This window comes from Diabrotica virgifera, chromosome 10 (genome assembly GCF_917563875.1).
Source record: "Diabrotica virgifera virgifera chromosome 10, PGI_DIABVI_V3a".
Taxonomy (NCBI): Eukaryota; Metazoa; Arthropoda; class Insecta; order Coleoptera; family Chrysomelidae; genus Diabrotica; species Diabrotica virgifera.
The window spans coordinates 151,214,647-151,228,072 of NC_065452.1; the positions used below are offsets into that span (position 1 = coordinate 151,214,647).

Below are 13,426 nucleotides of genomic sequence, written 5' to 3' on the forward strand. Positions count from 1 at the left end.
TTCTATAGTTAAGTGGAAAGTAAAAGTTGAAGACCAATGGGGACCCAGTAGATATCATATTAATATTACGGATTTTGATACTGTATGGACCTACAAAAAATACAGCCAACTTTTTCTACACTGAAAGAAATGTCAAGATCTTACTTCAGATTTTTTTCCTTTGAGTTTGTTTGCTCTAAAAGTTGTAAAATTTGGTGAAAACATTGACAGAAGAGAAACGATATTACTTTGGAGATTTTCTAGAAATCAAGAACAAAAAAGAATCTTATTTTTTTATATTTATTGTAATTAAAAATCCTAAATAACACTATCATTAGCAAGGAGTTTATTAAGCAAAGTTAATTTTTTTTTCTATTCGTTTAGTTTTCTAAAAGGCACGCAAACATTGGCGAGAGTAATTCAACAGCAAAAACATTTAAGACATAATGAATGAACACAGAATATGTATTTCAATGGAAGCCGATAGGAACACGAAAAAGGTAGACCAAAAACGAGACGATTGGATGACGTGGAAGACGACCTGAAAACTATGAATGTAAGAGAATGAAGGAGAAAGGCACAAGAGAGGTTTGAATGATGCCAAAAGAAGAATTCAATAGCAAAAACATTTAGTAAATAATAAATTGACACCTGGGTTTATGTATTTTTTAGTTCTCACCAATGTATTATCAATTCCACACTATATCCTCAGCAGTACCTATCTATTTTTGATAGATTTTTAGACCTTTAGTAAAGTCAATATAATTTCATTGCCATTCCAAAGCTATTCTTAGTTGTTTCTCCATGAGTATTTCTTTAAATACTTTTATCTTTATCTTGTCTACTCTTTTATTGTATCTATGTCACGGGAAGTTTTATCCTCTGTATGTTCTTTCCTATGTCGTATAGTTTGTTCTTAAAAAATTGTTAACAACGTACATCCTGTAGGTACAGCAGTATTTTGCAGGAGGTAAATAAATAATAAAGTAAGAAAAATAGAACAAAAATTTTTATTAAGATAACTTTTAAATAACATGATTCACGTGAGGAACAATACAGCCGCTTCTCTAAAGAAGTATTTATTATGAAACATGAACAAGTTACAAACTATAAATATACATATTATATATTACAAAACGTCTTTATCATAATCAAGTCTTTAACGGTCCAAGAATTTAAGTAGCGAACAAAAAATGTCAATCAATGTTATGGAGAGACATAAAGTCGCGGGTCTATCTATAACATCGAAAAAAAAAGTAAATGACTTAGTTTTTATATAAAGGAACATCGTTTCTTTGTTCAAAAATTGTTTACAAAACGATTTTAAGACGAGTGGTTGCGATCGGTATTAATTTTAAAGTATCACTGGCCTATAAAAAAATCATTTATAAATGACTGCAAATTAATAACGATGGCAATACTGAAATGGCTTATAATTATTAAGAAAAGCCTACTTAAGTACAATGGTGACTTAGTTTCCTTCGAATCATCACAATATACTATAACAATAAAAATGTTACGTTAGTTACACAGATATACTACTCGACGAAATTCAGTCTTGCTATGCTCAGGAGTCTGTCCCTGAACAATGTCAAAATCTTTGGTTTCTTACCAGGAACATCCACCATTGGTAAATTCTATAAATACAAATAAACAAAGAATCCAGTGGGATATTTACAATATAAACACAAAATAATTTACCACTAGTGGCAACGACCCGATTAATTGTTTGCGTTATCCAGAGAGGAGTCTTGAGAGTAGCAAAACTTCTTGGACACGAGGCACTAGCTCGAATATATGTACTCATACAATCATAAGTTAGGTTGTCCGTGCTTCCCTCAGAACCTTGGAGATTAATAAATAGACTGTACAACGGACCAAGCCTGATGGAAGCATGGACATAACATGCACACCTCAGTCATTCTTTTAAATTATCTACACCTCCGTTGCGAAAAGTCCAGACGAAAGCGCATCTGGAGTATGGAAGTGTTCTTCTATCACATATACGCCATTTGACTCCTTCTCAATCGGCCTCTTCAATATGGAGGGATCACTGTAACAAAGAAACATCTTATTTAGATACACTTCAACAAATACAAAAATGGAAAAATAGAAAGCAAAAAAAAAGGATAAAAGAAGATAAGAGAGAGAATAAAGGAAATAGGAAATAGAAAGCAAAGAAAAGGATCACAGAAGATAAGAGAGAGAATAAAGGAAACTGGAAATAGAAAGCAAAGAAAAGGATAAAAGAACATAAGAGATATAATAAAGGAAATTGGAAATAGAAAGCAAAGAAAAGAATAAAAGAAGACAAGAGAGAGAATAAAAGAAATAGGAAATAGAAGACAAGGGTCAAAGATGATAAGAGAGAGAATAAAGGAAATAGGAAATAGAAACAAAGAAAAGGATAAAAGAACATAACAGAGAGAATAATGGAAATTGGATAGAAAGCAAAGAAAAGGAGTAAAGAACATAAGAGAGATAATAAAGGAAATTGAAAATAGAAAGCAAAGAAAAGGATAAAAGAACAACACAAGAGAGAGAATAAACGAAATAGGAAATAGAAAGCAAAGAAAAGGATCAAAGACGATAAGAGAGAGAATAAAGGAAATTTAAAATAGTAAGTAAAGAAAAGGATAAAAGAACATAAGAGAGAGAATAATGGAAATTGGATAGAAAGCAAAGAAAAGGAGCAAAGAACATAAGAGAGATAATAAAGGAAATTGGAAATAGAAAGCAAAGAAAAAGATAAAAGAAGACAAGAGAGAGAATAAAGGAAATTGGAAATAGACAGCTAAGATGAAGAAGTATAATGTATAGTAAAAATATTTACCTAGAGCCACACACAGCCGAAGCGTTTGACATCACAGACAAACGTTTGATGTGCTCGTAGTCAGGTTCATGCAGTTTTGCAGCTAGTAAAGCTGATGCACGAGCACCTGTCTCCGTATTTAACTGCTTCTGGGAACGCGTCCTCTGCAGAGTGTACACAGGGCGTCCATCAATCACTTGGTGTTGAGGTTTCGGGAAACCATCACAGTCATTTATACTGATATTAGAAACACTACAGTCATCTGGCGAGGAAAAGGTTGAACCAATCACATTGTTCGTGCACTTCCCCCAAGAGTTTTTTATCATGTGGGGGTCAGCAGACATCGCGGCACCGCGTTTAGCGAAACTACTGTTTGCCGTATTTTGTTCGTTTTGCAACCGTGCTTCTTCATCAGCGCGAGCTTTTTCGCGTTTTCGTCGTTGTTTCAGACAGATGATAACACCTACAGCCACTAAGACAACTAATGGTACAAACGTTGAGATGGTTGCAATTACAACAACGTGTTCAGTCGTAAGGTTTGATTCCGATGAAACTCGAGCACTCGGAGCAGCGCTAGATGACACTTCGTCACATTCGCGTCCCAGAAACCCGATGGGACACTGGCATTCGAAGCCATGGACGCTATTCACACACGTACCCCCATTCCGACAAGGGTTGTCGAGACACTCATCAATTTCTTTACTACAGTCTTTTCCTGAGAAACCAGGGGCACATTTACATTTATAGTCATTAATCAGTTGTAAACAAGTTCCGCCGTTGGCACATGGTTTCGTTATGCAATAGTCTACGCGGTTTTGGCACAAGGGTCCTACATATCCAGGTACACAATGGCAGCGAAACTCATTTACTTTATCTATACAGGTTCCACCGTTTTGGCATGGATTTCCATTGCAGTCGTCAATATTGATATTACACAACTCTCCAGAAAATCCAGTGGGACAGATACATTGAAATCCATCGTCAGTCTCAATACAAGTACCGTCATTTTTACAAGGATTTGGCAAACATCTATTAACTTGATAGTCGCAGTCGGTACCACTAAATCCAGGTTTACAGGAACATTGATATCCAGTCTCGGTATTGCTGCAGGTACCACCATTGTTGCAGGGTTGTTTACTGCAATAATTAATGATGGTGTCGCATTGAAGACCACTGTAGCCAGGTGGACAAGAGCATACATTGTAGCCTCCCTTGAGTACACATTTACCTCCATTACTGCAAGGGCTTTTCAAGCAATCGTCTGCTGGAATTTCACAATCTGTTCCATTGAATCCCGCGGGACAACTACAGGTATAACTCCCTTGTCCTGTGTTAAAACATGTCCCACCATTACGGCACGGTCTGTGGTTGGTGCAAAAATTTAAATCTTGATTGCAGAATAGCCCACCCCAACCTTCATTGCATAAACAATCCCAAGGTTTAACACAAGTACCATGCATACATCCGGGATATCTTTGACATTGATTGCACAAAGGACCCTCCCATCCTGATTGGCACCTGTAATAAAAAATAAAGAGTAAATTAAAATGCCGACACACTGGGAAACGTTCTTAAAACGGTCAATGACAGATTCCGTATAATGAGGTAAATATCACATAATCAATGAAGTACGTTCAATGAGAAACAACGAACGACAAAAGAATTATAATGAGTCGTATGAATAGATATGAGACAATTACCTGTCCCACGGGAATTACTCTTGTATGTTTAAGTACATTGTCAGGTAGAGTCGATTTATAATTTTTGTAAGCAATGATCTTAAATTTATGAAAATATTTGCACGATGCGAACTAGTTAGATGAGAATTAAGCACGGCAGTACTGTACCGGCTTACTGTGGATCGACGGTACCACGGCGTAGCATCGGCGGCACAGCAACAGCAAATCGGTTGGTATGTTGAATGTGATGTGCATTTCTTATTCTAAGCATGTGTTTGAAAGAGAGTGTATCGAAGAGCTCATTGAGTTGCAGCTTGAATCGCAGACCGGGCCGCGCGGGGACATCTAGGGGGGATGCAACACGCCCACAGAGCTCTTTCCCACGCTGCCCGTTGGCAAGTATGCAGGTCAAGGAAAGGTTATATACGGGTCGGCGCCCCAATCTGCATAGCCGGACTGCACATATAGATCCTTCCGTTGCAAACTATGATACAAAACCGAAAACTACTAACTTCTAATGACGAGCCTTGAGCTGGGACTCTAATTACTGCCTAATTCGACTAAACTTCTGGAAAATTATAGGGCCTGAAATTTAATGAATACAGATTGAATGGGTGGGGATTAAGTAATCACGTACCGGTCGAGAACGTATTCGTACCACGCTACGCTTATATTTTAATAATAGATCACAAAACCATTTTTCATTCTAAATTATATCTTTCGTTGAGTCAGTAAGTAAAAGAAACAGGCTTTTTGCCCACAAACTTAATTAAATTTTTAGTTGTTTCACAGATTTTAATGCAACCTTAATAATTTTTGTAATTGGCAATATTTATATCTTTCTTGTACAGATTTTTACCTGCTTCAAAACAAATACGTCTTTAGCCACCAAACATTTGCAGTTTTTAATAAAAGACGGCTATTTTCTACGCAGATCTTTTTTTTTAGAAGAACCAGAGAAAATAAATAAGAACAGACAGATCGAAACAGCTAGAAATGTTATTAATAAAATGCGAAATTTTTTTGCAGTTGCAGTTAACGATATTTCAAAGCAAAAGTTTGATACTTAACAGGTTCTAGTCATTTAAAATGTAGAACGATGTTGAAGGTATCATGGAGGTAATGAAAAAAATTATATAGAAGGATATTGAGACCCATCTGCGGCAATAGTATGTGGAGAATAAGGTTCAACCACGAGTTATATCAATATTACAAAGAACCCTCTATAGGCAATTATTCAAAAACACAAAGATTGCGCTGGACAGGTCATCTTATAAGAATGGATAATGACCGAACATCTAATAGAGCGCTTAGTGGAACTATGGTGGGACGTCGGCCACTAGGAAGATCAAGAAAGAGGTGGATAGACGAAGTGAGAACCGGCACTTAAGATATATTAAGAGTGGATAACTGTAGGAGGGTAGCCACGGACAGAGATACTTAGAGGCGGATACTGGGGGAGGCCATGGCCGACTTTGAAATGTAACGTCATAAGAGAGAAAATGAGACAAATGGGAAAGAAGTAAGAATTAATGGCAACTATTAAAACAACAAATCTTTAATACTTGGGACATGTTGTAATGAGGGGGGACAAATACGAATTATTAGCTGTAGTAATACAGGAAAAATCGGAAGAAGAAGACTATCATGGCGGAACATGTTCCAGTGGAATAAGAACACGAAACTTATTGTATATGTTGCATCAAACATTTAATTATGAATAAATGACAATTATGAAATAAAACCTTTTTGGTGCTAATGTTTCGGCATCATATAAAGAGTGTTGTTGATGACTGTGCATTCTTCCTATTCTGATATATGGATGTCAAACCTAGACCTTAACCAAGGCAAATATAAACAAACTAGCCGAAACAGAAATAGCCATTGAAAGGACAATGTTAGGTATACGACTGGGTAAGAAATACGACAAAGAGGAACGACTGGGTAAGATTGAAAACAAAAGTCGACGATATCACAACAAAAATGGAGTTACCAAACTCAAATGGAGTTTCGCAGGCCACACTGCTAGACAAAAAGACCAACATTGAACAACACAGCACAACATTGGAGTCCTTACAAAGGTAGACGACCAAAATGAATACCACAGAAGAGATGGATAAATGACATCAAAAAAATAGCCGAATAAACTGAAAGTATGTTGCTCAGGATAGAGATTCTTATGATATATGCTCCACTGCAGACACAATGCTTGACACAAGTAGAACAAAACGAATTATGAAAATGACAGAGGTGGAGGTGAAAAGAAGAATAACCGGTTAAACTGTATATATGATAGAGAAAGAAATAAGAACATCAGAAGAAAATGTAAAATAAATCCTTTTCAAAATAAAAATAGAATGGAATAAACGTGTTGATCGAATGGCACAAAACCAAACCGAAGATTGAACATACATTTTATGAATTACGAAAAAAACTTTAAAATACCTACCTATAAAACTTTTATAAGATTCATAAAGATAAAGTTGTGAAAGCTTTTCCTCGGGAGACGTTTCCACTGTTTTAACAGATCTCAAAAGTCAAGTGTTTTATGCTTTCTAATGTTTCATAAAAGCAGGTCACCTTACCCGATAAAACTCTAGTATTTATCTTTTACTACAGACAGCGCGGCGACACCAATATTGAATTTCAAAACATTTTAATTTTTTTAATTTATCTCTCGTCTTGGATACTCACGTCTTGTTTTCTATAATTAAGATTTCGGTTTACTTAAAAATGACACAGATCAATACTTGTTGAAAACATTTGAAATGCTATAAAAATAAAGAACAATCAATACAAAATTTAACGTAACAACGATAATATGTATATGTTACAGTTCAAGTTGATTATCCAGTTGGAGTTGACTCCAACTAGTTGGAGTCAACTCTAACGGCTGGTTTCAGTAAAAGTTGATTATAAATATAAAATGAAGATTTATATTCAACATTTACTAGTAAAAGTAGACTCCAACTAGGAAAAGTATACTCTTCCCAATGCTATTTAGTAAAGGTGATTCTGATTCACACAAACAGCCGATTCTAGGAATTAAATGTTACTGAATATGTTCAAATTAGTCTAGGCTGTCTCGTCGCCCCCGTTAGGTAAATTACTCCGATTCTAGTTTTTTGCACAAACTTACTCAAAAAGAGGTCCTTATAACAAATCTACTGGGTGCCAGGCAGTACCTTGATCGATAAATTGTTTAAACAATTTTTTTAGACAAATTCACAAAAATAATTTTTTCACTTCGAACAATTTTTTTTAGATCACTTGGGTTAGTCTGAGCAAAAAAAGGTATTTTGTGATTTTTCTCTAAAATTGATTGTTGTCAAGTTATACGCGATTTAAAATTTTAAAAATGCGAAAATAGACATTTTCAAGGCTTAATAACTCGGTTAAAATCCATTATTATGAAAGTCAGAAAGTGACCAAATCAAAGTTTATAGCCCCCTCTACAAGATCCAGCAGAAATTTTTGTCACTATGTATTTTATTACTAAGCTTTATCTTTAATTGTTCACAATGAGCGATAAGTGCGTATTAGGCGACCGTCAATGGTGAGTGCTAAAGAGATGCACCATTCCGGCCGTCCAATGGTGAATCTCACTCCCACTCACATTGACGGCCGCCTCAATACACGCTTAGCGCTCATTGTTGATAGTTAAAAATAATATCTTATTAATGAAATAATGACAAAAATTTCTTGAGGATCTTATAGAGGTAGCTTTAATTTTTGATTTTTTTTTAGTTTCTGACTTTCATAATATATAATATCGTATGGCATTTTGCCTTTCGGACAGTTCCGGCGCCAATTACATCTTTAACCCTGTTTCAAGCAACTAGTGTCGATGTACACTAGCCCAGGGGGACCGACGGCTTAACGTGCTCTCCGAGGCACGGTGAGACGGCTCGTGTCATTATTGGAAATGAAAATGGTTTGTCTTTGGCAGGACCGCAAATAATGATATGTACCACCAGTGGTACATGTACCACAGATTGAGAACCGCTGCTTTACATAATATGAGATAGAGTAGATAAAAATTATTTTTGTAAATTTGGTTAACAAAAATTGGTTAAACAATTTTTCGACCGCGGTAAAGCGTGACACCCTATGTATTTATTATAAGGATTGTTATACGGATGTATTTCTTTGAGTAAGTTTGTGCAAAATATCTAATCAGAATAATTTACCTAACGGGGGCAACGTTACAGGCTATACTAATAAGTAGTTGAAACGGTCAAAACAAAGAAACGCACACTCATCAAAAATGCACTTGAGATTCTCGTATAATCAACATTTACTGAATCGATCCAGGAAGAGTCAACTCCAACTAGTAAAAGTTGATTTAAATTTTTAGAATCAACTTTTACTGCTCGTTTCAGTTGGAGTTGACTCCAACTAGTTGGAGTCAACTCTAACTGAGAATCAACTTGAACTGTAACATATACACATAATAAGGTTCTTGAACTTCCAACTGGAGCATAGAGCTTCAGTAAAAACGCGCCATCGAATTTTGTTTTCCGCTAAGGTCTTCACCTTATTCCAAAACTTTCCTTGACCTCTTATCTCGTCCATGATTGATCTTCGCCAAGTTTATGCTGGTCAACCTCTTTTTCCTTGAGGATTCCACTCCAGGGCAGTCTTTGCAATACTGGAGTTTTCTTTCTGAAGCCCCACTTTCTGGACTCTTTTGTTTATTCAGGTGTAGCAGATATTCGTTTCTGATGATGTTAAGCCAGAAAATCCGATCAATTCTTCGTAAACATTTGTTAATAAAGACCTGCAGTTTGCTGCAAGTAGTTTTGTCACTTTCCAGGTTTCACATGCGTAGAGTAGAACAGACATGACATTTGACTGGAATATTCGGATCTTTGTCTTTGTCGTATGTCTGGCCTACAGACCTCCAGACAGGGTTGAGGGTTGAGCATGATGAATGCTTGTTGAGCTTCTCGTATCATCATACGAATATCGTCTTCTGTACCTCCGCTTTGTGTTATTATGACATTTCTAAGATACGTAAAATTTTCCATATTTTCAATCTGCATGTTGTTAATAGTAAATAGTCTGTTGTTTCTTGCATTGTTCTCATGGCTTTGGTTTTAGTAATATTGATTTTCAAACCTATTTTATTGCCTTCAATGGAAAGTGTTTCCAGTTGGTCAGCCACATCTTGGAACCTTTCTCCTAAGAGGCAGATATCATCTACGTATTCTAGATCGCTTAGGCGTGTGGTTAATATCCATTGTATACCTCTTATGTCAGATTCTAGTTTGAAGAGAACATAGTCTACAGCTATATTAAAAAGAAAGGAGAAAGCACGCATCTCTGTCTGACTCCAGTAAGTACCTATGTTAAATTCGTCACTGTTGATCTCATTGTGTGTCATACTGCATTTCTCTTTAGTGTACATTGGAAATTACCTTTTGCGGGATGTTTTTTAGCTCTAAAATTTTCTAGCAGCTTTCTAAAATGGCAGCATGAGATAAGCTGTCAAATGCACGCTCTAAATCGACAAATAACAACGATAAAATGATGAACCAGATTTTTTCAATATATTATTCATACGATTCTGAAGATATTAAAAACTGAAAAGTAAGATAAGAACAAATATTTAAAAATGAAAGAAGATGCGATTAATATCTAAGGACAAAAATGAGATACTTTTAAAATGTAAAATATATATGAATATCTGTCACTGCCGTTTAAATTTAAAATGAATTAATTGTCTTAAAAAATGGTGGTCTAATAACTTACTTGCATTCGTTGGGCTTGGTACAGTGTCCATGTTGTTCGTCACATCCAGGTAAGCATTGTGCTGTAACAAAAAATACAACAATTAAAATGCATTGAATTTCGTCTGTGATGGAATTCCTGGCAAGATAATAAGTTCTGATAATTATTTCTTATTGAGTAGATAATAACGAAGTGAACCCTGTATAAGTCAGGTATGCCGTGATCGTGGGAAGCTCTCGACAGTAGCTGAGCGAACGGCGCTCACGTCTTGTTTTCTCGCGGTCATTGCTGTTTCTTTTTTTTTGTGGACAAAATTCGGCGTTTTTTGCCCAGCTCTATTTATATTTTTACAGGGTGTGTACCCCAAGTCCACAACAGGCTTAGCTTCTTTGTCTGAATGAAGTTTATTTTAAAATCCAACTCTTCACTCGCTAAAACGTATTTTTAAAATAGCAACGATTTCGAAAACGATGTAGACTGTATTTTTAATATTACGTGTTTATGTAACATGGCTGGTATTTAAACTAAACGAAAGACTTGAATTAAAGAAATTCGATGAACATTTACAAAAATGTTACATTTCTAATATTTACATCACATTACTCCATTCTATTTATCGTATACCGTCTTTTTCCTGTTGCATATTGACACAATACAGACAAGAATTAATTATTAGAAAAAATTTCGATATTTTAACGTGAATTGAATATTAAAGAAAATAAAATGCATTCCATTGACATTGTTTGTAGGATTTCTAGAATTAATAATACAGCAGTAAAGAGACGAAAATAGATTTAATAGAAAAACAACGGAATTTCGATTTAACCACAGAGAGACTAGACTTGTTGACGACTCTATACAAATAAAAATTGAAATATAATAAGTGATTTGAAGTAATTAATAATAAAGTAATTAATTAATAGGTCTAGACTACTAAAACGGGAGGCCTACTTTACTTAAACTTCTACAAAGTGTTATTTGACATAAACATTGACGATAAGCTTTACCAAAGAAGTATCAGATTCAGAAACTACATGGACATTGCCAAAAAACGACGGAACGAAAACAATTGACAATGTTGATGATGTCAATACTGTTATAGATAGTTGAATCTTTATGTACTTTGTATAAGCCCAATAAGAAGACCTCACACAGCCACAACACAAAGACTACTTCAAAGGGAAGAAATCAGAGTACTGAGAAGAATTACAGGAAATATGCTGGGAGATCGAAGCGAGAATGAAGACATTAGAAGAAAATGTAACGTACAGTGTATAAACGAATGGCCACTAAATAGAAAAAAACAATGGAATAACCACAAGCAGAATGGGGAGACTAGTGTGGTCAAAATAGCAAGAGATAAATCACCAATCTGCGAAGAAGTATGGAAGGAGCGCGCAAAGGATAGAGTAACAACCTTCCATATAGGTATCAATACGCCAATGAACAAGCAGAAATGCTTATAAATAGGAAGAAGATGTATTATCGAACAGTAATAAATGTCTTTTTTATTTGTCAGATCATGTAAATAGATTTATCATTAGATTCATAAGTTTTCACAGACAAGAGATGTAAGACAAGAAAAGAAAGAATGCAAGACATACTGTCGCATAGTGAAAAATGGACACTCTGTTACGCAGTTTCTAAACGAGGAATTACTGGGTACTCATTGATGATAAGAGACTCCAGAAACTGTTAATATATTAGGTTGTTCAATAAGTTTTGCGGTTCAATAAGAGGATGCGTTGCTACTAGCCTATTATTTTTTTGTTAGGTACGCTCTTTATATAAATGTATGTAAAGTTTTATTTCAATCTGTTAATTAATTATTTTTGTAGAAGCTATTTAGTATCGATGTGTCACAGTATTTTTTACAATCGAAATTATCAAGTATCGTGCAGTGATTTAATTTTTATTTTTGGAAGGTTTACAAGCAAAGGAAATTTATGAACAAATGTTGAAAGTGTATACGGACTCTTCTCCTTCAATTATTACAGTAGAAAGATGAGTTGCTCTATGTAAACGTGGTTGTTCAAGCCTTGAAGACGATCCACATCAAGTACGCCCAAAAACAGCAACAACACCAGAAATCGTAGAAAAACACAGGATATGGTATAGGAAACTCGTCGAGTAAATGAAAGTGATTGGTAGAATCCCTAGGAATCTCATTGGACAACGTAAGCAATATTTTGGCCGAAGTATTGGGTTTCAAAAAGCTGTGGTCACAATGGGTTCCGCATTTGCTGACAACGGAACACAAACACATTCAAATGCGACTTTCTCAGCAATATTTAGGGCGTTATCAAAAGGATAAAGTAGATGTTGTGCATCGATTCATCACAATGGATAAGACTTGGTGTATCACCACGACCCTGAATCAAATCAAAAGATTAAAGAGTGGTAGAATCTGGTTTTTCGGCTCCAAAACAAGTTTGTGTCCAGAAATCGGCCGAGAAGATTTTAGCATGAATTTTTGGGATGTGAGAGGAATTTTTTGTGTCGATTACTTGCAAACTGAAAAAACAATAAATTCTGGATATTATTGTATTTAACCGTTTAGACCAGTTAAAGGCAAAAAATCGTGAAAAAATACCCAGTTTGCAAAAGAAAAAAAATTCTTGTGCCATATGGGCATTTTACCAATAGCTAAAATCCCTGAATTTAAGTTCGAATTGTTGGAGCATCCACAGTATTAATCAGATTTGATTCCTAGCGACTCCCATTTGTTTCAATAAATAAAAAAATTATGTGTGGAAAGCGTTTTTCATGAAATGATGAGTATATAACAGCTGTGGAAGCGTATTTTATAATCCTTCCTGATTCTCCCTTCAAGGATGGAATTTATAAATTGAAATCTCGTTGGAACAATTGTATTGATGTTCAGGGAGACTATACTGAATAATAAAGTGTATTTCAAATCATAAAATTATGTTTTTCGCATCGAACCGCAAAACTTATTGGACAACCTAGTTTTACAACACATTACTCGAGAGTTTACACCATGTGTAGATGATCTTTGAAGATTTTTCAGATCAACAAACTCACTCTTTGGTAACCAGATTTTCCGCAAGATTAAACAACGTCTCAAAGAGTAGAAGCTACAAGAACCTTACTACAGGAAATGTTGGAAACAATTTGATTTTATATTCCACCCATTTTTCTTTTTCATGTCTCTTACCCGCCTGCGTTTGTTTAATGAAACTGTGGGTTTTCCAAAATAATC

The 13,426-nt window shown here is 35.2% G+C and overlaps 1 protein-coding gene across 3 annotated transcripts in view; it reads right to left on the bottom strand.

Moving 5' to 3' along the window:
- Nucleotides 1-975: 975 nt before the first annotated feature.
- Nucleotides 976-13,426, bottom strand: part of LOC114325134 (neurogenic locus protein delta) — a 486,223-nt gene continuing 473,772 nt past the window's right edge. For all 3 annotated transcript variants that reach the window (XM_028273081.2, XM_050663521.1, XM_028273080.2), the window contains 3 exons: nt 10,225-10,285; nt 2,813-4,309; nt 976-2,032 (listed from right to left, as the gene is read on the bottom strand). In XM_028273081.2, coding sequence (XP_028128882.1) covers nt 1,915-2,032; nt 2,813-4,309; nt 10,225-10,285 — 1,676 coding nt within the window. In that variant the 3' untranslated portion in view covers nt 976-1,914. The remainder of the gene's footprint in view (nt 2,033-2,812; nt 4,310-10,224; nt 10,286-13,426) is intronic.